The following is a 23,859-nucleotide window of genomic DNA, read 5'->3' on the forward strand; positions in this document are numbered from 1 at the left end:
TTGTAGCCATCGGTGCTGCGCTCACCTTATACGCCTGGACCACCAAGAACTGAGAGGGGAAACGCTCAAGTGAATTGCTCCCTTCTGCAAGGGAGGGGGGGGCTCTTGCAGACGGAATCACTGATGGGATCAGAGAGCTCCAAAGGACTCCAGAGAGCGGGGGTAAGCAACCATTTCCTGGCACAAGAATGTGTAATGCTGTCGTTTTTCACCGGACTGGACCGAGGTGTTTGGAGATTTCTGTATTCTCAGAATCCTGGGAACGCATGCAACCGCCCCCATCCCCACCCCAGGTCCTAGCTTCTTTCCCTCCCTCCCCTCCCCAGTACTGCAGGTTTCCAGTCCTCCAGTGATGCTCCTCTGAGAGAGGATTGGAATCTGATTCTCTAGAAGCAAGCACATGCTCTGGGCTGGGGTGGGGCTGTTTCCCAAAGGTCAGGTATGGGTGGCATTCTGGTGCCGTGCTTTTCCTTCCCAATGCATGGCAACTCAAGGAAGTGTGCTAGCCGGAAGGAAAACTCGAGGTTGGCCGCATAGGAGAGGCCAAATTGGCCTTGTTTACCCCATTGCTCTGCAAGGTTGCATGGGGGAGGGGGACTTGGCAAGGACGGGACACAGCAGAGACTAGGGCCTTGAGAAAAATCAGGTTTATTAAAACAGCTCAGACATAGTGGCTTATGAAGAGGTCAGTTCCCCCCCACCCCCAACACTAACCTTTTTCATTTTCTTTAAAGGTTAAAGGCTTATGGGTTGTTTTATAGAAAAAGCAACATAGTCATTAGCATAGATGTCAAAGGGCTCACCCTCACTTATACATTTCATGCCATCAGGTTAAAACTGTTTGCTTTGAATCACTGCTAGTGATTATGCTGGCCAAACAGTGCAGAGAACATGGGGCTTTTTAATGACCTAGATGCTCGAAATGCCAAATAACAAAGGAATGAGTTGCTTAGGACAGATGGAAACCATGACAGAAACAATGGGCTTTAAAGAGAATCACTTTCATGAAACTTACAGAAAACCAAGTCAGAAATGTCCCGCACACCCTCCAAAGGCAGCAAGAGCCCCATCCAGTGCTCCACCCCTCCCTGGAACTTGCACTCTGTCAACGTATAAGATGGGAGAACTCACTGCACGCTAGGCAGCAGGGTGTCCTCTCTCCCCTCGGATGCCTGGCCACACGACATCATCACGGAAAATCTGCTGTGGCACTTGCCTTCTGGCCTGGCAGCCCAGGGGCTGGAAGCTGATGGTCCATCTGAGCTTTTGAAATGAGCATGGGAATAAAAGCCTGGGAAAGGGCTTGGGTGGTGGGGAGGTGCTGGCGGTGGGGGGGACTACTGCCCCAAGCCCGAATATGGCTACGGCTCCACCAAGGAGGGAGGTGGGCTTGTTTTCCGCCCCGGCCGTAGACCTGGAGCAAGAAGCCCATAGAGGCCATGGTGGTGGGTCACCACTTTCTAAATGTGATGGTCACTTCAACTCCCAGATAGCCTTCTCTGTGTTGGCACATGCCAGGGTCCCTCCACCACAACTGGTTGGAAAGCTCACCCCGTGATTCGGTCGGGCCTCACCTTGGAATCACACCCACAACTCCTTAACTGCTCCTGACCCCCTGAAACGTGCAAACCAACAGGCAAGCTGGTGGGAAAGTCCCCATTAGTCCTCTCAACGCAAGAGTCATCTCCAAGAGGCCACCTGGGGCCCAGCACTCGCTGGGGAGGGCGATGGTGTGGGGGGGCCGCCGCGACTAACCCACACCAGCCTGGCCCACTGGCTGTGAATCTGGTTCTGTTCTACCCCCAGAGGATGAAACAGTCTGCCCAGCCACATTTTCGAGTGAGCCTAATACTATTTGCAATTAGCTTTGCTTTAGTTTGCAGGGATTGAGGTTGGTTTGGTATTACGTGTTTGTGTGTGTGTGGCAGGGGGCGAGAGGGCAGTCAGTGTTAGCTTTTCAGTTCAGCAGTGTTCACATTTACACGAAACCCCCTTGCGCAGGATTTCTACATCTCCTGGCTGTGAGGCAGCCTTGTCTGGCTACTGCTACTGATTTCTCCCTCAAGAAAGACACAGCCAGGGAATAAAATTGGTAAGAGAGATTCTTATTCTCTGGAACTTAAAAGTCTTTCACCAGAGGTGTCTTCCAGTGTAACTTGGCGGAGCAGTTGGGATCTGGAAACAAGGATAACACAACTAAGAACTCTGTGCTTTGCAAAGTCAACATCAAAACCAGTTTGTTAACAATGTGCCAAAGAGAATTTCCCTTGCTTTCTCCTAATGGGCTGAGTAATTCCCAAGAAAAGCAGCAAGCACTGAGTGTTATATTGCTCTGTTCTTGGGAAGGCCATGTCCCTTTTTCTGTAATCACGCACCCCAAATGGAGGTTTCTCTACCGAGAAACCCACTTCTCTTTCTAAGTCTAGGGTGTTTTTATACACACTGGTCTTAAAGAGACCAGGAGGGCTTAAGAGTGACTGATGGGGCCATTTTCTGACCATATTTATCATAACACACAGGCCAAATGCTTTCGAGTCAGGCTTTTCTTGGCATCCAATAATAAAACAGCCCAATGGATGGCAGGGGGTTTTCAGAAAGCAAATCTGTGAGTCTGTCTGTCTTTGAGCCTATTCCAAACCAGTGCAAACCAATGCCTCACATACCATTCAAAAGGCCAGGAAAACCCAAATTCCCTCTGGAGATCAAAGACCATCCCTGACTTACATTTAAAAAAAAAAAGAAAGAAAGATAGAAAAAGATAAAAAAAAAAAAAAGCTCAGGTTGAGTTATGGAATTGGCACATGATATAAAGAATGGAAATCCAATTTACATGTGTAAACTGGCTTATGCGTTGTTTCTGAAAGAAGCATGTAGCTATGTTTGGAAATTAAATGTGGGAATGACAGTGTGTCTTTGGATTGCTGGAGAAACAAAATGATGTAATTCCACGGAGGCAAGATGTAAACAATGACATTCTGCTGAAGGTCTGTTTGGCATCAGATAGTAAAACCTATTTTTGGGCTCGCAGGTGAGAAATGATAATCACTCCAATTTCTGAAGATATCTTTAAAGGAGTGGAGGTAGGGAAACCCAGTGCCCAGCTGGGGCACAGAGACAGGGGGGTTGGGGTGGGTACACTAGGTTGGATGTCAGCAAAATCCGCTAGGGTTTCACAACTATGGGCTTTTCCAGGGGAGAAAGGGGCACCTTGTGCATAATGAAAGCCAGAGAATTCCTTCGGTATAAGAGACCCAAGAAACAGGGACTTTTTAAAATGAATCCACAGACAGGTAACTAAGTATAGGTGGGTCTTCCGTGCGTGGAGAAAGGGGGTAGAGAGGGAAAGAACAATGGAAGCATTGCATGCATTCTAGCTGCAAGGGGCATCAACTTGAGCCAGTATGTTTGCAGGGCCCGTAAGCAGCCTCCACAGAGCAGTGTGTCCCGTGAAACTGCCCCCCAACACTGACTGCTCTTTAGGCTTCTGGCCAAAACATCACCTCTTGATACTTACAGTCCCTCCATTGAGCACAACAGCCATCTCGGTCGGCTGATATACGTTGCTTCTAAACGGAGCGCTGGGTCTGTTTCCCAAGCTGCCATTGCGAAATCCTGCAGTTCGGAGAGCTGAGGGAGGCGGGAAGCAGCAATACAACACCAAAAAAAAAAAAAACCCCACAATTTTGTTTTCTTCTCCTGCATCAACACCGTGCTCCCAGCAGCCCCCCCCCCTCCTCCCCATTGTCACAAGCCAGATTCAAAACAAAAGTCACAAAGGGGCTTTGTTCTCTGGCTCTCTTGGAGCATGACCCATCTCAGTGGGGTTGGGAAGTTTGTAGAATCCAGGGTCAGGCTGCTGGGGTGGGGGCAGGGTTTTGAGCCTCTACCAGAGCCACCCCCCACCACACCCCCCCAGCCTCTGCAGGCCATGAGTGACAAGGAAGCACCTCTGCATCCTTCAAAGGTTTCCTCTCTCCCCACAAAACATCATTCATGTCAAGTTCAACATCACACCGGTCAACCCTGTTGACTGTTTCTGAATATACACAGGCGGACAACCCTAAGAACGTGGACACTGGGTACACAGTAGAGGTTGTCTTCATGGGAAAGTGACAGGGAAGGGAACAGAAGGACTCCCAAGGACCCGGGTAGGGTATTTCTAATCAGGAAAAAAGGGAGGGTGGTAGCAAAGAGGGCGGAATATGTCAGCACTTTTTAACCTCAGAAAGGTGGGGAAATGGTGTTTCTTATACGCTGTGTGCTAGTAGAGATCTAAATTTCCTTTTTTTTTTTTTGGAAAGAAAGCCTCAATTACACAAAGAGACCCGGAGGGAACAGATGCCTATTGCTAAGTGGAAGCAGCCAGTCTGTAAAAGCTGCATACTGTGTAATTCCAACTCGGATATTCTGCTAAAGGCAACACTATAGAGACAATGAGAAGACTAATGATTGCCAGGGGCGTGGAAGATGGGGGGGGGGGGCAGGGAGGAACAGGTGGAGCACAAGGCATTTTTAGGGCTGGGAAACCGTTCTTTCTGATACTATAATGGTACATAGATGAGATTACCCGTTGGTCCAAATCTATAGAACTGCACAAACAAAAGATTAAGCTCTAAAATGTAAGTGGTGGACTTTAGTTAATAATAACGCATCAATTTTGATTCATCAACTGCAACAAATGTACCACTAATGCAGGCTGTTAATAATAGGGGCATGTGGGATCTCCTGCTCAATTTTTCTGTGAAACTGCGATTGCTCTAAAAAATAATGTCTTAAAAACTAATGAAGAAGGTAGAGGCACTATAAAAACAAAAGTCCATCTCAGGGGTGACACAGCATTGTCATTCTTTTCATTCTCCTTGAAGGCACTAACTTTGCTTTGCTAGGAAAAGCCTTACTTCAGAGTCTTCCCTGAAGCGAGTCACTTTTCTGGCTGAAAAGTAGCAAGAGAACTTGGGGTTTTTACACATTAGTTGAGGCAGGGACCAAAACCACCTCACCAATGTGGTGAACCTTCACAGACTGCCAGCCAGGAGCCAGGCACTGTGTAAAGTACTTTATATATTAATTTATTTAATTTTCATAGCATAATAGATACTTATGTCCACTTTACATGGGGCACAGAGAAATTAAGTTACTAGCCCAAGGTCACACAGTTGGAAAGAGGCTAAACCAGCATTCAAACTACGCAGGGAATCTTTTTTTGTTTTTTGTTTTAAGTTCATTTATTTTTGAGAGAGACAGAGACAGTGTGAGGAGGGGAGGGACAGAGAGAGGAAGACAGAGAGAATCCCAAACAGAGCAACCAAGAGTCAGACGCTCATTTCCAGGTTGAGGCACCTAGGTGGCTCAGTCAGTTAAGTGTCCAGCTCTTGGTTTCGGCTCAAGTCATGATCTCACGGTTTGAGGGATGGAGTCCTATGCAGGGCACTGCACTGACAGCACAGAGCCTGCTTGGAATTCTCTCCCTCCCCCTCTCTCTCTGCTCCTCCCCTGCTCTCTCTCAAAATAAATAAACTTAAAAAAAAAATTGGATGCTTAACTGACTGCGCCACCCAGGCCCCCCGGGAATCTGCGTTCTTAACACCATACTGGCTCCAAATGCTGTTTTTAACCATCACACTCAGTTACTTGGAAGCAATTTTTTTAAGAGGGAGAGAAAGAGAAAGAAAGAACATGAGCTAGAGAAAGTGGAAGAGGCAGGGAGGGGAGAGGGGGAGAGAGAGATAGAGGGAGAGACGGAGAGACAGACAGACATAGAGAGACAGAATCTTAAGCAGGTTCCATGCTCAGCACAGAGCCTGACATGGAGCTGGATCCCACAACCTTGGGATCATGACCCGAGTGGAAAGCAAGAGTCAGATACTCAACTGAATGAGCCACCCAGGCATCCCATAAGCAACCTGAACTTAAGTGACATGGGGGAAGGGCAGCTCAGCCCAAGCTACACCAAAGAAACTGAGGTTGAACAAATGTTCTTAGACATCGGTACAGTTTTTGCTTTAGCGTCTCCCTCCACACTTCAAGCAGCTCATTAGATACCTTTCCCAGGGAGCAGAGAAGGGGGAGCAGGGAGCAGCATCAGGGGCCAGAGGAGATAGTTCATGGCCTCATACTAGTCTCCTAACTGATGCCTGCTGGAAGAGAGGGAACATGAACAGTACAGATCTCCTGATAATGCAGATACCCGGCCAGCTGTGGTGGGAGAATCTGGCCCCAACACATTTTCCTCCAAGAAACAAAGGCTCGACTCTACTGGCCATCTGTGGGGTGCCTTGGCCCAAGGGCCCCTCTCTGTAGTGGTTATTTGTGGTTCTCCTCTGGTAAACATCTCTCCCATATTCTAGCCCACTGCGTGTTGGCTACGACTGCCTTCTACCCTGGCCTGAGGTTGACATTTCAACCTGACCAATCAGGGCATCACATCTCCTCAGCCACACTCCTTGGCTCAGGGAACGACAATCAGTTCCAATCAAAGCTAACTCTGGGATTTTTGCTCAAGCATCCTGGGGGGCATGGTCCTCTTTTCCACTGGGACTCTGTGCAAGCCTAGAGTTTTGGGCTGCCATGATGCTAACAGGGCCAAAAGATGGAGAAAGACCAACTGTAGTCATCACTCGCGCCTCCTTGATCTAATGATACCTGGAGGCTGATTTCCAGTACATTAGTGTTTTGTTGTTGTTATTTTGTTTTGTTTTTGCTTAAGCCAATTCAAATCAGTTTTATTACTTGCAACGTCAAGTGCCCCAACTAACACTCCACTTTGACCTTGGGTCAGCTGTGAAAGGCAAGCAGGGCTCATCCATAAAAGTGTCCCCACAGGAATCTAAGTTTACAGGCTGAATCCCAGTCTTCTCTTACCCAGACGCTTAAAGTGAGGCTAGATTGGTCCTCCCTCAAAGCTGATTCAGGACCTTCTACCAGGAAGCTAAAGTCAGAGTTTAAATCACCCTTTATCCTAATGAGATCTGAGAGCCCAAATCCCCTAAAAAGAGCCCTTTCTTTATTGCTCCTTTGAAAGGTGAACATTTAATATGCCTTGTTAACACTTTCCCAGATGTGATCTGAGGTGCTACATCCTTCACTGCATTTTAATCTTTTATCACATACCTCATGCCTTGTTGATACTTATTAACAAGTGGGAGGCTGATGAAGTGGTATTTGCCTGGGGTCTCATTCTGGGGATGGAAATATGGCAGCAGAGGGCACTGGGGCTTGACTCTCAAGGAAGGAGAGCCCAAAAGACTGGCTGGCTAAAATGCAAAAGAAACAGGGCCAACCATAGCTCCTGGGCAAGGCCGTTTGTGGGGGATGGTTCCTGAAAATACAAGCTGGCTGAGGTCAGCACTAAAGACGACAACAGCTGTTCTCACGGAGACAAGGAGGCATGCCCAGATGTTCCCAGCCAGCAAAGCAAGGGTCTCTAGAACAAAGGCAATCCTAGTCAGGACTCCAATTTAGTCTATATGAGCTTTGCCTGGGGTCCCCCCGCCTGGTCCCATTGGTCCCAGGTGAATTCTGGTGGAAGCATATTTGGGATGATCCAAAACAGGGCTATTAAAACTATGTCTGATAACATCCAAGGTTGGGGAAGAAATGAGGAAACGAGAATGGGGCTCTCAAAGAGTTATTAAGCCGGGGGAGGGGGGAGACAGTAAATCAGTTTAACTTCTGGGGAACCATCTGGCAATATATATCAAGATTTAAAGGTGTAGACTCTTTTAAGAATGTCTAGGAATTTTTAAAAAATTTTTTAGGGGCGCCTGGGTGGCTTAGTCAGTTAAGCGTCCGACTTTTGCTTAGGTCATGACTCGCGGTTCGTGGGTTCGAGCCCCGCGTCGGGCTCTGTGCTGACTGTCAGCTCAGAGCCTGGAGCCTGTTTCAGTCTGTGGCTCCCTCTCTCTCTGACCCTCCCCTGCTCACGCTGTCTCTCTCTCTCTCCTAGAAATTAAAAAAAAAAAAATTAAAAAAAAATTTTTTTTTAAATGTTTTATTTATTTCTGAGAAGGAGAGAAACAGCATGAGCAGGGGAGGGTCAGAGAGAGAGGGAGATACAGAATTTGAAGCAGGCTCCAGGCTCTGAGCTGGCTATCAGCACAGAGGCCAACACGGGGCTCGAACCCACGAAGCATGAGATCATGACCTGAGCCGAAGTTGGACGCTTAACTGACTGAGCCACCCAGGCGGCCCTAGGAATTTTTCTTTTAAGAAGTTAATTGGTCAAGGGCACAGAGATGAATGTTCACTATAGCACTGCTTATATGGAAAGCCAGAAACAAGTGGAATTTGCACCAGCTGAGGATCAGAAAAAGGATGGAAAGCTCAACATCATGAAAAGGATTCTATAGCTCTCCAGTCACTGGCCTGGAAGGGCCTCCGTCCATGATACAATGCTGATTTAAGCAAGCACACTGCACAACACTGCATACATTGGTGGCTACATCTGCGAATCACTGGGAGAGTTTAAAAAACCTAAGCCCAGGGGCAGCTGGGTAGCTCAGTTGGTTAAGTCTGACTTTGGCTCAGGCCATGATCTCATGGTTCATAGGTTCGAGCCCTGCATCGGGCTCTGTGCTGACAGCCAGCTCAGAGCCTGGTGCCTGTTTCGGACTCTGTGTCTCCCTCTCTCTCTGACCCTCCCCTGCTCACACTGTCTCTATCACTCTCTCAAAAATAAATAAAACACTAAAAAAATTTAAAAACAAAAAAACCCCCTAAACCTAAACAGACTTATCCAGTCAGAACAAGGGGGCAGGCACTGGTCATTTTTTTGAGCTGTCCAAGTGATTCTAATGTAGAGCTAGGTTAAGAACTGCTCTATGGCCTTGTGTGTGTGTGTGTGTGTGTGTGTGTGTGTGTGTGTGTGCGTGTGTGTGTGTGTGTGTGTGTGTGTGTGTGAAAGAGAGTGGGAGAGAGAGAGACTATGTGTGCTCACTGAGCAATGTCTGGCAAGATGGGAGCAAAGAGCAGCAGCTGCCTTTGGGCAATGGGACTTTGAACAATTTTTGTTATTTTTACTTACTGAAACTTCTACGTAATTATTATTTTTTGTCACTGAAAGGGAATAATATAGGTGTTTTGTTTTGGAAAAGAAGGGATAGAAAGACAAGTTACTTGACTTTAGAATGTGTCAGAGAGTGAAATAGAGGGGAGTGTGACCATACCCCTAGGCCCCCCATCACCCAGAGTACCAGCCATGATACTGCTGGTACCACCCTGGGTCCCAGAACCTTTGTCCCTGGATCTTATGTACATATGAAGTACTGGCTGCATTTTCACAAGAAAAGATGCATATAGTAGAAAACCAACATGCCCCCTCTTCCCTGCTGTGACAGTGTGAGCTTGGACAAGTTACCTGTTACCCCTGGAACTCAGTTTCCTTCTCTATAAAATTAGACTGATAAACCCTGTCTCCTCAAGGCACAAAGTCCTGGCACATCTGTGACATAAGGGCCACTCAAATGCTTTGATAAGAGAGGAGTATTCTATTTTTTTAATATTTATTATTTGTTTGTTTTAAGAGAGCAAGTGTGAGTGGGGGAGGAGCAGAGGGAAAGACAGAATCTTAATCAGGCTCCATGCTCAGCACAGCTTGACATGGGGCTCAATGATTTCATGACTGTGAGATCATGGCCTGAATTGACTTAAGAGTCTGATGCTTAACCATCTGAGGCACTGAGGTGCCCCAAGGGATGAGTAATTCTGTGGTAAACTAATCAAGCATGTGGACTCTGGATCCAGCTTGTGTGGGCTCAAACCTGGCTCTGCCTCTTAAGCAAGATGTATAGCCTTTCTGTGCCTCAGTTTCCTATCTGCAAAATGGACCTCAATGAGTTATTGTAGGGATTAAATGAGATTAGCCACTATTAAATGCTCAGGATGGTCCTTGGTCCATGGCAAACACCAACTAAGGTTAAATATTCTTACTTTTGAAGACCCCAATACTTGGGTAGTTCTAGCATCTCCATTTATTGCAAGTAAACTAGACTATCAGGTTCAATAACACTAAATCTTAACCTTCTGGGCTTCACAGACAGCTTTGAGAATCTGACAAGGTTACAGACAAAATTACCCCAATGAATGTACAAAAATGTACATCCATTTCAGGAGTTCTTACTACCTCTGAGGTCCAAGGAGAGTCCATGGATCTCATATAAAGAAGATCCTGTTCCAGGAGGAGCCAGGGAAGAGGGGGCTCCACCAGAACCCCAGGAATTAGCCAGGCTCCTGACCTCTGCTCATCACATTCGCTGGAGGGCCCTCTAAGCTCCCACTGATGATCCCCATCCTGACTCCTGTCTTTTCCTCCAGCGCCACCAGAGCTGACACTTATTCCTGCTAAATCCTTTGACAAACATGGGCTTGCTGGCCTGGGGCTTACTAGGAAGAATGAAACAGCTCTGATAAATACCACACCAGGGTTTCCAGCCCTGTCCACAGTTGGGGCCACTGATGTTCCTTCCTGTGGGTCTGGACAGGATTTGGGAGTACACAGGAAGCTGGGCACATCCAGGTGTGGAGGAGGGCTCTGGGTGGACCTGGAGGATCTGATGGCTCGATGTGCTTCCCCCTGCCTGCAGGCGACAGGCAGGCTGCACTCAGCACTCAACCCAACAATGTTGAGTCTGCAATATGACTGGGTGGTGAACATTGCCCAGGTGCCTGGTGAGCATCACTGAAAAGGGGACCATGACCATCTGGAATGGGCCATCTCCTAGCTGTATGTCCTTGGGCAAGTCACTGAACCTCTTAGGGTCTCCATCTATTCATCTGTAAAACAGAGATAGTAATGGGAACTATCTCACTGGGTATAGGTGAGAGCTGAAGAGAAAATAGAGGTTAAAGCCTTAGCATAGTGCCTGGCAGAGTGAATGCTCAATAAACAATGACTATACTAGGTAACAATTACTACTGTTGCTGCTACTACTACTATTAATGCTATTATTATTGTAGCCCCTAATAAATCTTCAGATAACTGAGAAAAGGCTATTTTATTTAATCTCAAGTGCTGGGAACCTACCCAAATCACTCGAAGTAATGATTCTAAAGATACTTCTGAAGCATCTACAGCAGGGGCTCTGAGTGCCTGCATCACAACCTCTAGGTCCACCTCTGAATCCCGCTGCACTGGTGGTGGACAGTCCTGGGTACCCAGACAGCCTCCACCTCTACTGCCCACCAAATCTCTGCCTTTATGCCTCAGAAGCCAACAAACTTCTGTAGCTGGAGTAATGGCAGATGTAGCTATGGGAATAGGAGACAGAGGACACACATGAGGGTGGACGATGGAGGAATTGGTGGCAGATGCTATAGGCTCCTGATTTCAAAGATCAAGTCTGAGGCTCGATCTACACGAATCCCTGGCAGGACCGAGAGCCAGCTGCCCACAGCAGTAACCAACACACTGATACACTTGTTTGGGCATTTCTGCCTTCTCGGTGTCGTTATCCTTCCCTCTCCCTTGCAGGGGACACCTCCCAGGTAAGCCAGCAACCGAGTCATAGGCTCTGCTTTCAGGGGAACCCAGCCAAGACACACATCCAGCATGCCAAGTCCTGGGGGAGACCCTCAGCATGTGACACTCGGTGTGTTACTTTTCACAACAGCTCTAGACATACATTCCCTTTGTCTGTATTTTACAGATGAGAAAAACGGAGATTCAGAGAGGTAAAGCAATTTGCTCAAAGCCACACATCTAGGAAGTACAAAGGCTGGATTTGAATCCAGACATCTGACTCCAGAGCCCAATCCATATACTCCTGATGAGGAAAGTGGGGAGGAGACACAAGTATTGCTCCCAATATCCCCTGCATCCATCTAGCACTTGGACTACAAACTCAAACACTTCCAGGTAGCCAAAGAACTAATGTTAATATGTTATAGCCACTCAGGAGCAATAGCAGGTGGTGGGGAGTGTGGTAAACACAAAGTGGATCCCCATGTAAAGGAACAGCCACTTGGGCTGCCTCCATAATTTGCCTATTGTAAATAATAATGCAATAAACATAGGGGTGCATATATCCGTTTGAATTAGTGTTTTCATATTCTTTGGGTAAATAGCCAGGAGTGTAATTACTGGATCATTGGGTAGTTCTATTTTTAATTTTTTGAGGAATCTCCATACTTGTCTTCCACAGTGGCAGCCCAAGTGTCCATCAATAGATGAATGTATAAAGAACGTGTGGTGTATATACAATGCAATATTACTCAGCCATAAAAAAGAATTAAATCTTGCCATTTGTAACAACATGGGTGGATCCAGAGAGTGTAATGCTAAGTCAGAGAAACATGTAATACTGGATGATTTCTCTCATAAGTAGAATTTAAGAAACAAAACAAACAAAGGGAAAAACAAAGAGACATACCAAAAAAACAGACTCTTAACTATAGAGAACAGTTACGGGGGGGGGGGCGGTGAAATAGTTGAGGGGGGTTAAGAGTACATTTGTCCTGATGAGCACTGAGCAACGTATGGAGCTGCTGAATCATTATATTGTGCACCTGAAACTAATATAACACTGCACCTTAATGACACTGTAATTAAAATTAAAAAAAATAAAAAATAAAAAAAGGAGCAGCCACAACTCTTGAGAGGGAGGGCCTTCCAGCACACACGGGGCCATCAGCTCCAGACAATTGTTGCCAGGTGGGAATGTCAACCCAGCATTGCCAGAGCTGACTTTTCAAAAGAGAAGAGAAACCTGGGTTTTTATATTTAAATGAGGTGGCAATTGATAGGAAAACACGCTAAGTAAAAACCCATCTTTGGGCCACTTATAGTACAGGGGCCAGTTTGTGGGCTCCCATCTTCCAGGACTGGCCCTGGCACCACCCATCCCCCACTAGAGAGAAAGAAGGGAGTCCTTTTGGGGCAAACGGCCCCAGAGCCCCAGCCCAGCGGAGCGGCGATCACTTTACCTGCGTTGTGTTCGTCCATCGAGAAGGCCTTGTTCTCCATGTAGGTCCGCGGCAGCTGCACGTCTTCCTCAAACGCCGTCTCCCGCATCCTCGGCTGCGACGTGTCGAAGTAGTTGGGTGTGTTCTCCTGCGGGGCCGGCAGAATGGTGCAGTGGATTTCAGGGATGGCATGGAAGATGACGAAGACCCAGCCGCTGGCCACCAGTGTGATGGCCAAAGTGGGGTCGCCCCAGGCATCTCCGTGCCGCAGCTCAGCGTTGCCAAAGAGGTACATGGTCATCCAGGCCACCCAGATGAGCACAGAGAGGAAGGCGGTGACCAGGATGCAGGCCCCGTTCTGCTTCCACTTCTTGAACTTGCCGCACAGCGTGAAGAGCGCCAGCCCCAGGGCGGCCACAAGCAGTACCATGTCGTAGATGAGGGCCATCACGAAGTCCATGGGCTCGTAGGCGCAGGCGGGCTTCGCGTCGCGCAACACGGTCAGCACCAGCCACTCGATGGCGATGATGACCTGCACTAGCATCAGGCACAGCGCCACGCCCACCAGCTGCCAGCCGGACGGGCTCTTGCCGTGGCGCACCAGCCTCCGCACGCGCCACGCCTGGCTCAGCAGGCAGGAAAAGCAGAGCGCAAAGAGGACGCCCCAGAGGAACCTGCGCACCGAGCAGATAGTCTCGTCCTCCCGGATGATGAAGGCGAACGTCAGCCCGAAGAGGCCCAGGGTCCCCAGGAGGAAGAGGAAATGGAGGCCCACGGGGTCCTTCTTCTCCTTGTCCTTGATAAATGGCAGCCGCACCAGCAGGATCAGCATCAGGAGCAGCGTGATCAGGGCGCCCGCCCCGGCCACCGCCTCCACCACGATGCCCCAGATGGTGTCCAGGTCGCAAAGGGACACGTACTGAGGGAGGAGATCCAGTCCGCAGCCCCGGGAAGTGCTTGCGTTCTCAGAGGCCCCGGAGGCGATCACGAAGAGCAGGAGGAAGGCGAGCACGTGGTGGGTTCTCATCTTTCTCTCTGACACCAGAAACGTCCGGAATATTGAGGATGGGGGAGAAAAAGTTTAGAGGGAGAAAAAGACCAATTCATTGTCAGATTCCCACTTTCCTGACTTCTTTTTAAGACCCACCTCTTAAACCTGCTAGCCCGTAAGTTACCTCTGACAGGACAGAAAAAGGCACCCCTTTCTCCGGACAGCACAGCCCCTGGAGTGGGGGTGGGGTGCAGGACCTAGATTTCAGCTCCCATCTGCCGCCTTGGTCAGGCGCAGTGAACAATCATGAATCATCACTGCTAGTGGTTGGAGAAGAGGGTGAGAGAGAGATTCACTCTCTCTGTATACTCTTTTGTATTCTTTGATTTTTATATTCTGTGCTGTGTCTGACCTCTTCAAAAATGAGGGAATGAAAACAAAACTTTAAACAGACAGCCATGAGACTAACACTGTGCTGAGAATGGTATGCACTGACTCCTTTCACTCTCTCAATGGTAACGGCTAGTATTTACCCATGACTTTACCCACTTGAAGCCAGGCACTAGGCACATCCCGTCTTACCCTGGTGACAAAACAGGGTCTCCGAGAGGTTAGGACACTCGCCCAAGCTCCTAGAAGCATGCCCTCATTTCAAACATAGCATATCCAAAATGAACTATTTTCCTGGTTTCCCCCTCTCCCTCTCCCCTCAGACCTCCCCCAAAGATCTCCAGAGATCCCATCCTCACTGCACCTCCGTCCGTCTATCCCCAGGTGCCTGCAGAATCCCCCTTGGTGCTTTTTCTGGACTCCACACAGCAGCCACAGCAAATGGGCTTAACCCAAGTCCCATCTTGCCCCTCCTGCTCCTTCTGCTTAAACACTCCTGACCCCTTTGAGTGGAAAATCGCCCCCCTATCTCCCTGCCCATGTCACCCTCTGAGACCTTGGCCAAGGTCACAGCCCCATCTCTCTTCACCAGAGCCTCTTGTCTATTTCTCTCTTTGCTCTAATCATCTCTGTATTTTCCCCCCTTGGCTGTGTGTTTCTCTCATTCTCTTTTTCCTCTTTTCCCTGCCTTTCTCCACTGCAAGATGCCGGAGCACAGGGACACTGCCTAGATCATCAGGGTAGACCAGGGTTTCTCAACCTTGGGATCCCTGACACTCTGGGTCTGACCATTCTTTGCTGTGAGGGCTCTCCTGTGCATCGTAGGATATTCAGCAGCACCCTTAGCTTCTATCCACCGGATCCCCATAGCACACCCAGTCCCCCAACTGTGACAACCCCAAAATCTTTTGATGCTGCCAAATGTCCCCTGTGGGGGTAGGGATGCAAAATCGCCATGATGAACCCACTGGTGGACTGAAGCACTAGCACACAGTGTGGCACAAAGTAGATGCTTAGTAAATGTTGAATGAACGACAGACTTATTCACTAGGACTCTTTCCTCTACCCCACTGCCACCAGCTCTTGCTTTTGGAGGGAACCTGGCCTTCAGAAAGTCATGACCTACACAGCTCTGCTCTCATGGTCATTTCCAGGGTGCCCAGGCTGGACCTACTGCCTTAGCTGCACAGGAGTGAGGCTGTAACCAGCCACCTCCAGATAGCTCCGCTCATCCCTGGGGCTTCCTTAAGTAAATGCAGCATCGACCATCTCTCTCTCTCTCTCTCTGCTCCTTTACAGGATCCCATGAGCAGCACTGATCCTGCCTTGGCCGTGAAGCCATTGACTGGGATAAATTATTGATGACGCTGAATGAGTAGCCTGGTGCTATAGGGATCATCACCTCTGCCTATAGATGAGAGAAGGCAGGCCCAGAACAGAAGGCATCTGGCAAGAGACCCTTCTTAAACATGCATCCCAGCATCCCACTCAAGCAATTTAGGGGTGAGGATGCACGCCCGGGGTTGGCAGTCAGAGTCATGGTCCGGCCACTATTCATCCAGCCAGTTAACTTCCCTTTTTTGTATTAAGCCAGTTTGAGCTGGGTTTGTGTTACTTGCCAACAAAGAAGTTCTATGATTCCTCCCACATCATGTGGCCTCCTTCTTCCAGGATGTCCTCCCTCCCCAGCATCTAGGCATGTGGATGCAACCAATGGCAGCCAGAAGTTTTAGTGCGATCCAGCTGCCTTAAGTGGATTGTTATCATTGTCAAGGGTGCCCATGAGGGGACAGCCACCCCACTCTACAGAACAATGTCTAGGATGACCAGGAGGGCCACACTCTGCCTGAGAATGAAGCAGACTCTGGCTCAAGTAGGATCTCTGGGGGATTCAGAATTACCCTCCAGAGTTTTCATTTCTGCCATAGTGACAACAAGAACTAACGCATAGTGCTTGCAATACCATAGGCACAGTCTTATGAACTTCACATTTGGTAATGACTTGCAATCTACACAATGACACTACACGGCAAAGTACTATTGTTATTTCCATTTTACAGGAAATAAAACATGGAGTTCAGCTGGCTTGTTTGAGGTCACACAGCTAGAAAGTGGTGGAGCCAGTAGGCAAACAATTGTACTATTGTTACTTGGGCTTCTCACTACAGACTGGGGCTCTAGAAATGTCACCTTGTGAGCGAGCCCTGTGCTGGCCCGTCTATCTAAATTAGGTCTTTCCTGCCCCCACTAAGCTCGATGCCAGTGCTTTTGATTTTCATCTTTGTAGCATGTGTCACAATTTCCAAATATTTTATTACCCTTTTGTTCTGTCCCCGCTCTCCCATGTCCAAGCCCTTGTCTGTCATTCTGCACAGACGCTCTAGTACTCAGCACATGGGCAGGACTCACAACCCAGCTGCTGAACAAATGAATGGACAAATATGGTCTCAAACGGGGGCACCTGGGTGGCTCATTTGGTTGAGCGTCCATGACCTGTTCGGCTCAGGTCATGATCTCACAGCTCAAGGGTTCGAGCCCCGCGTCAGGCTCTGTGCTGACAGTTCAGAGCCTGGAGCCTGCTTCAGATTCTGTGTGTCTCTCTTTCTCTCTGCCCCTCCCTTGTGTCTCTCAAAAATAAACATTAAAAAAGTTTTTAAATAGATGGTCTCAAACCCTCATGTGACCCCAGTCATTGCAGTCTTACAGAGGAAAGAACTGATGGTCTGAAAGGGTTAAGTCAAAGTTTGATCCTCAGCCTGCCAGCAGTGTTGCCTGGGAGCTTGCTAGAAATGCAGAACCACACAGGAGGGTGGGCCGAGCCCCCTGTGTTTCAACAAGCCCCCGCCGCAAGCTCCAAGTGTGTCCAGATGCTTGGGCACACAGAGGGTTGAGAAGCTCAGACATACAAGTAGCAGGGGAAGCCAGGACCACGGTGCCTGCACAATCTGCCTCACCAACCCTGCCAGAGAGCAAGCGGGTGGCACCCACTGTCAGGATACACCCATCCCGCTGCGGCAGCCACTTAGTGCTCCCCCCTCCACCCCCACCTGCATCCCCACCCCAGGGAAAGAGCAGTGCTCCAGGAATCCCAAACTGAACAATGCTAGATTAGAGGTTTCACGTCAGCCGCAGGCAAGGCGGATTGGGACGGGATGAATATATGGCAACAGACCCAAGGGACGGAGGCGTGCAGCTCCTCAAAAGGAGTAATGAACAAATGTGAGTGACTGCACAAGCCTCGGCTCACATACTAATTACCTTTGCTGCCAGCCAGGCTCCCAGAAATGTGACTCATTCAGAGGCTCTTAAATACACTATCTCTCTCTCTGTCACACACACACACTCTCTCTCTCTCTCTCACTCTCACTCTCTGTCCACCACCCCCACCCGCAGAGGGGCCAGAAGCCTCCGGCAGGTGGTGGAGCAGCACGCTCCATTTCTCCATCTCTCCACGAGCTGGGGCCTGTAGAGGCTGGAAAGAATGCAGGCAAGTTTCCTTGTGTGAGAAAGGACAGCGCTGCCTGCCTGAAGGCCACATTCGGGGCTGGTTCTCCCAGCCCTGCCCCCCATCACGCAGGGTGAACTTCCGAGTGAGCTCTTTTGGTTTCGAGTCCTGCCCCTGACACTTGCTGGTACCTGGTGACCCTGGGAGGCTGACTGGACCTTTCTTGCCTCAGTTTTCCTCATCTGCAAAATAGGGGTGTTAACAGTAGCCAACATGTGGTGTTGCGTGAGGATTAAAATGATAAGTTTTAGGACAGTAGTTGACACAGGGTATGCTGTTAAATAAACAGAAATGATTGGTAAATATTCCCTCGACTGAGGTTATTAACTTTCCTGACTGTTTTTTTCCAGGAGGAGCAGCTGCCATGGAGATGGGGGAGGAAGGCGGTTCGCCCAAGTGTTTGTCCACCACCGGTTTCCGGCCTCCTTCATCATGCCAAGCAAAGAGATCTCTGAGGCGGTGTGAAGGGGAGATGTCTTTGGTGGTAGTCTGCCCTAAGAACCTCTAAACCCAAAGCAGGTGCTCTAAGTGGAAGCCTCACTGTGAAGGAGGTTTTCCCATGGGAAGCCCAGGTCATCCTGGGTGTCCTGAAACCCCGTCTCTCTGTCAAGAAGTCAGAGGGAGGACACCCAGAGACCAGACACTGGCCATTCTCTTGGGAAACTAGCGTCCTCACCTACCCACTACCCATATGAAACGACATACAGGATGTACAATACCATTCTCAGCACACCATTCTGACTGGCCTCTCTTCAGCCACTAAGATCTAAGATCCCTTAGATACAGCAGGGATCTAAGGAGATCACTGATCCTCTACCTTGAGGCCCCTTCCAGTGTCCAGCAGATCAGAGGCATCTTAAACCTATCTTCTCTAAAGATGTGGGGAGGTGCTAGAACATGGAAGGGAAAGAAAAAGAAAACTGAGCAGGTGGGAAGGGGGCTTTCCTATTCCTGGGCATAGTTAGTAGTTCGGTACCTGCATGAATGCCTGGCACAGAATATACCCACCCATCAATCTCCTCCAGAGTAGAAGACCTCAGTAGGAGTGAAGCCAGACATAACGATGTGACATGGGGCTTTATTTTAACCTCTCTGACCCTCAGTTTCTTCCTCTATAAAACACAGATAAAGATAGTGGCTGCCTTCACAAAGCTGGTGTGAAAAGTATATGAATACTCAGCAAGGTGCTCGGCACCTTAATTGTTGGCACAATAATTGTCTTACTAAAAAGACAATCATGATTCCATGTCCTTCCTGTTGAGAAAATGGAGGTAGAAGTGAGGCAGCTTGGCCAGAGGCTTACTGGAATTCATATGCCATTTCACTAAATGGACTAAAACCCATTTCTCCCAACTCCTGACCCAGGGCCTTTCCACTGCACCTCTGATTTGAGCCCTCACCCCATGTCTGGCAGAAAGCCAGGATGAGGCTGTGGAGCCAGTCTCCCCACACACCCCAGCATTACACTGTGTCCCAGCCCACTCCCGTTACAGCTGATGGTGCATTTCCTGCCCTGTGAGATTAAACTGTTACAAGGTTTCCTGACATTAAACTCTTTCCCAGACCCACAATCTCACTGTCTGATATCTTTTCCAAGTTACACCATCTCATAATCTTCATTCCCAATGCTTTCCAGACCACCAGCCTATTTGGGGGCCCTCGAATTTAATAAGCCTCCTAGGTTAGTAAACAGGGCTGCCAGAGCACAAGCTCCGTGATCCATGAATATGCAAAGCAGCTCCAATCCTGTAAATAAAAGCAATCATTTAAATGCAAATTGCATCCTTGGCTGTCCATTCTGGGGTGGATGGTTCCTCTCAGGCAGTAATTCCGAGAAGAAAATGTGACTAACTCAGAACCCCCCCAGGAAGCTCAGCGTGAAGTGCTTACGGGGCCAAGGACTCTGGGTGGGGGCCGCTTAGGGTGCACTAGAAATACCTCAAGGAGGGGAGTGAATTTTAAAACCTGAGCCGCTCCTCAAGTGGGCTCACAGGGCAGGACAGGCTCACAGCTGTCCCCACAGGCTGTATGAAGCCCCTCAGAAGCTCCCGAGCTTCTTCATCCCCAGAGGCATTGAAAGGGGAGCTGCTTTCCATCTCCATGTGGAGGTCAGGGAGGCTTTTAAAAAATCGGATCCCTTGGCTTCCCACTCGAAATCCTCCAAGGGTTCACTGGCCCAAGGAGAATAAAACCTAGCCTCCTTTCCATGGCCCAAAAGATGGTGGTCTGGCTGGTCCCTACAATCCCCTCTCCCACTCACCCCCTCCGCATCTGCTTAAGAGCTCCAGCCACAATGGCCTTTGTTCAGTTCTAAGCTCATTCCCACCTCCAAGCCTTTGCACTTGCAGTGCCCTCTGCCTGCGCAGTGGTCCCCCAAGATCTCTCAGTGGCAGGCCCTCCACCTTGCCAGGCTCCACAAAAATATCACCCCTGAGAATGGGCTTCCATACATACACCAACACTGGCCACTTTATTTGACATCCCCGTTTTCATTTTCCTGGCAGCCCTTATCCCAATTAGAAGGTATTATCTGCTTACTATTTATTTACTTATTTAGTGTTTGTTCACCCACCTGGCCAGTCCCCTGAGAGTGGGGGCTTGTCCATTTTCTACACTGTAGTGCCCCAGACCCAGTTCTGTGGCTGGAACATTTACTGAAAGAACAAATGAAGCAATAAAGATTTTGAGCTTCTCTTTCTAACGAGGCTGCTTGCCTGCCCCAAATGGCGACTCCTTTCCCCTTCCATTTTTCTCCTTCTCAACTCAGCTGACCCCTTTTCAGACTTAGAGCAGGGAACAGATAGAAAACCCTTCACTCCGCAGCCCAGTTACAAAACTGACCTCGTGGAGGGCTCCCAACCAACAGATGATGATTTGCATTCTATTTACATGCGATTTGCATGCTGCAGAACTGGAAGTCTGAATCCTGCGAAAGCCCCCCAGCCCACCGAAGAAACTTCTGAATCAAGGTTTCTTGGCTGAAGTTCCGTGGCTTTTGTTGCCAGGCCCTTCCTTCACTTTTCCCTCACTTCTCTTGTCTTTTCGAGGACCCCCAGGTCCTCCTGGGCGCTGCTCAAGTGCTTCCCCCCCACCCCCCCACAATCCTGGCGCAGTTGGGCAGCCAGTGTGGCGCGTGGGCTGGGGCCCCAGACAGGGATGCCGCTGCCCGCCACACTCCAGGGGCCTTTGTCCGCGCTCCAAGGAGCCGCCCCCTTAGCGAACCGGGGACGAGTTGGGAGGGGGAGACTGGCCGGGCCTGAGTGTGACAGAGCAAGGGCCAGGCAACGAACTCTCAGGCTGCGCTAGGGCCGTCCTCTGTGGCAAGGTCGGCGCTGCGCTCCCAGGCTGCTTAACTAGCTCCCCCGGGCCAAGGCGGGTGCGGGCGGTAGGGATCCCGGGATGTGCGGGCCTGGTAACCTGTTTCCCCCAAGGGCAGCGAACGCACCATACATAGCACAGGGCTAGTCCTCAGCCCCAGCCTGGCCTGAACAGAAACGCCAAACCCCCGCCATTGTATGCAGCCGCCCCTCATTTGTCCCTCGGCCCCAGGTCTGTGCTCTGCCCCTTTCCCCCCGCAGTGTCCCCCCCCCTTGTCCCGTAGTGCGCAGGCACCATCGGCTGCGAGGCTGGCCCTCAGCCCCCGCGGCAGGTGCGGCAGCTCACCCCCAGAGCCGGATCCTTATGCCCCCAGCTTCGTCTGCCCTGTCTGCGGTCAGCCCCCACGCTGACCACGCGGCCCCCGGACCTGCCCGCGGCTCCCCTCACACGACGAGTTACTCGGGTACGGCTGAACTCCTTCTCACTACTCCCAGCTGCCCTTTACCTGTGGTGGCCCCCAGACCCCCGTCAGAGCCTTGGATCTCCAGCTGGTCCGGGTACACAGCACCCCCCACCAAGGTCTCCAGCCCTCCCCTCCCCCCGCCCCGCCCTCTGCGTCTCTTCTCCCGCCGCACTGTGGTTCCCCCCACCCTCTACCCCCATCTCCCCCAGCCGACTAACCCCCTGGGGGTGCTCAGAAGGGCACAGGAAGCAGACTCCCACTTCTCCCAAGTCCACGGCGGGAAAAGTTTTTGGGGTCCTCCAAGCGCCCTCCACCCCGTCGGCGCGGCTTGCACTCACCGACTCCCGCGGCCACGCAGCGCCGACGCTCCTGCTGGTTCTCGGCCTCAAGTCACATCTCTGCAGCGCGGCTGCGGCCCCCGCCCCGCGCGCCCGCCCGCCGGCCCCGTCTCACTGCATCGCCCGCGCGAGCCGCTGCCGCGCGAGGCGCCCCCTGGCCGGGCGCTGGCTGCTGCAGCCGCGGCGGCCCCGCCCCCGGCCGGCCCCGCCCCCGGGGCGCCCAGCTCCGCCCCTTGCTCCTGCCCCTCACGGTCTTTCTCCCTGAACCCCATGCCGATTGCGCTGCGCCTCTCCATCCTCTCCACCCATGTAAGCTCCTAGCTCCTTGCCCGGAGCGCTGAGAAGACTCCCTTCCAGTGTCCCAAATTTGGGGATACATCCGCCACATCCACGGTGCGCCCACAAGCAGTCCAGACGCACCGGACATATCCCCAAGTTGATTCATTTGCAGGAACACATACATACACAGAGGGATACTCCAACGAGTGTTCTAGCGCAGGGGATTTCCTCCGTCAAGACACTCTCCAACGTGGGTTCACAAACAGTAACTTCCCCACAAATTACAAACACCCGGTCCTGGACGCAAGGAGATCCTGGAGCTCGAGTCCCGAAGTACACAACCAGGCACACGCGCGCGGCTTGGTCTCCTCTAGCTGGTAGAAACGCAGCCTTCTCCCGCCTGGGCGCACTCCGCTGCCTCCCCACCCCCACCCCCAAACGTCCCAACGTGTCCTTGTCCCTTTGCGCACACTGCTCAACCCTTGTGTCCTTGGCTACCCCAAACATACACTTTCACATTGTGCACCCCTCACGTAGGTCCTTACGCCGGATCCCCACCACGAACGCTGCACACATCATCCACGTACACCCACGGTACACACTCAACTGCCTGTGGCCACTGGCCTTGCGCTCCGCAGACTCTCAGGGCACAGTCGGGATGCACGCCCACAGGACAGCCCCAGCACGGGCTGGAAGGAGGGGTACCAGCCAGGCTTGTCCCTGGGCACTGGAGTCTGGCTCCTAGTCCACCCGGCTGTCGGAAATCAGCATTACCCAGATGGGGCCTGGGAAGCTGCAGTCCAGCACACCCACGGTGTGTGTGGTTCCCTGGGTGACTTTCAGAGTTTCAAGCACCCTGCCCCAACCCAGAACTTTGAGGACGCCCCATTCCGGCTTCTCAGAGCGAGACCACCTCCCTCCACCCCAAGACACTGCAGGGAGATGACCCCTGCTCCCCACCTCCCTGCAGTGGGGTGGGGATAGGGAGGCAGGAAGGTGGGGAGAGCCTCTGGCCTCTCAGTTCTTCCCCAGACAAGCCGATTTTCTCCTCGTCAGGCCACGTACGCATCTCCACGAATACCTTTCATTATTTTTAAGGAAAAATGGAAGGGAAAGGCAGAACATTTTTCCTGTCTTATTTGCCGACGTATCTTCAGCACCTAGAACAATGCCAGGCATTCAGCACCTAGAACAATGCCAGGCATTCAGCGGGCGATCTTTAAATATTTACGGAAGACCCCTCTTCTGCGTTCCCGAGAACTGCGAAATTGGAAAATAGATAGGCACTGCCACTTGGTGGTACTTAATGGAACTGACACCGAGATCCTTTCCGGTGTAAACATGGGCCAAGTTCACCTTTCTAAACCCCAATTTCTTGCAAAATGTGAAATGGACACAACTTTAGCAGTACGTGCCTATTGGGGTTGTGAAGATTAAACACATAATACATGTAAAGTGATCCATGTAGAGTCTGGCATGTTGATATATATATATGGTTATATTCCCTTTTCTGGCTTATTTTACAGAGGGACTCTCACTGATAGATTAGCTTTCAGTGATGATACTTTGGGAAACAATGTGTGAAAAAGGAGGCTATTGAGTTGCAGGTACATACTCTCCACCCCGCCACCCCTTGTTCAAGGAGTCATGGATAATCATCATCACCATCATGATAAGA

At 50.4% G+C, this 23,859-nt stretch overlaps 1 protein-coding gene across 2 annotated transcripts; it reads right to left on the minus strand.

Moving 5' to 3' along the window:
* Positions 1 to 629: 629 nt before the first annotated feature.
* On the minus strand, positions 630 to 22,031 carry GPRC5B (G protein-coupled receptor class C group 5 member B). 2 transcript variants are annotated; one of them, XM_039255877.1, is made up of 5 exons: positions 21,903 to 22,031; positions 20,356 to 20,437; positions 12,919 to 13,932; positions 3,515 to 3,627; positions 630 to 2,175 (listed from the first exon to the last, which is right to left on the minus strand). In XM_039255877.1, the coding sequence occupies exons 2-5, from the start codon at positions 20,387 to 20,389 to the stop codon at positions 2,131 to 2,133; spliced, it is 1,206 nt and encodes a 401-aa protein (XP_039111808.1). In that variant the 5' UTR covers positions 20,390 to 20,437; positions 21,903 to 22,031; the 3' UTR covers positions 630 to 2,130. The 2 variants fall into 2 exon arrangements, with proteins under 2 accessions (XP_039111808.1, XP_039111809.1); XM_039255878.1 differs by lacking the exon at positions 20,356 to 20,437.
* Between the last annotated feature and the right edge of the window lie 1,828 nt (positions 22,032 to 23,859).

The sequence above is a fragment of the Hyaena hyaena genome, unplaced genomic scaffold (assembly GCF_003009895.1).
Source record: "Hyaena hyaena isolate Hyena2069 unplaced genomic scaffold, ASM300989v1 scaffold_550, whole genome shotgun sequence".
Lineage (NCBI taxonomy): Eukaryota > Metazoa > Chordata > Mammalia > Carnivora > Hyaenidae > Hyaena > Hyaena hyaena.

Excerpts from the sequence above, each read along its gene's own strand:
- GPRC5B (XM_039255877.1), bottom strand. The coding sequence starts at position 20,389 with ATGGACAAGCCCCCACTCTCAGGGGACTGGCCAG. Across the intron at positions 13,933-20,355 it reads ACTCTCAGGGGACTGGCCAG|AGAGAAAGATGAGAACCCAC; the intron begins GTGGGTGAACAA and ends TTCTGGTGTCAG. Across the intron at positions 2,176-3,514 it reads TTGTGCTCAATGGAGGGACT|ATCCCAACTGCTCCGCCAAG; the intron begins GTAAGTATCAAG and ends CCTTGTTTCCAG.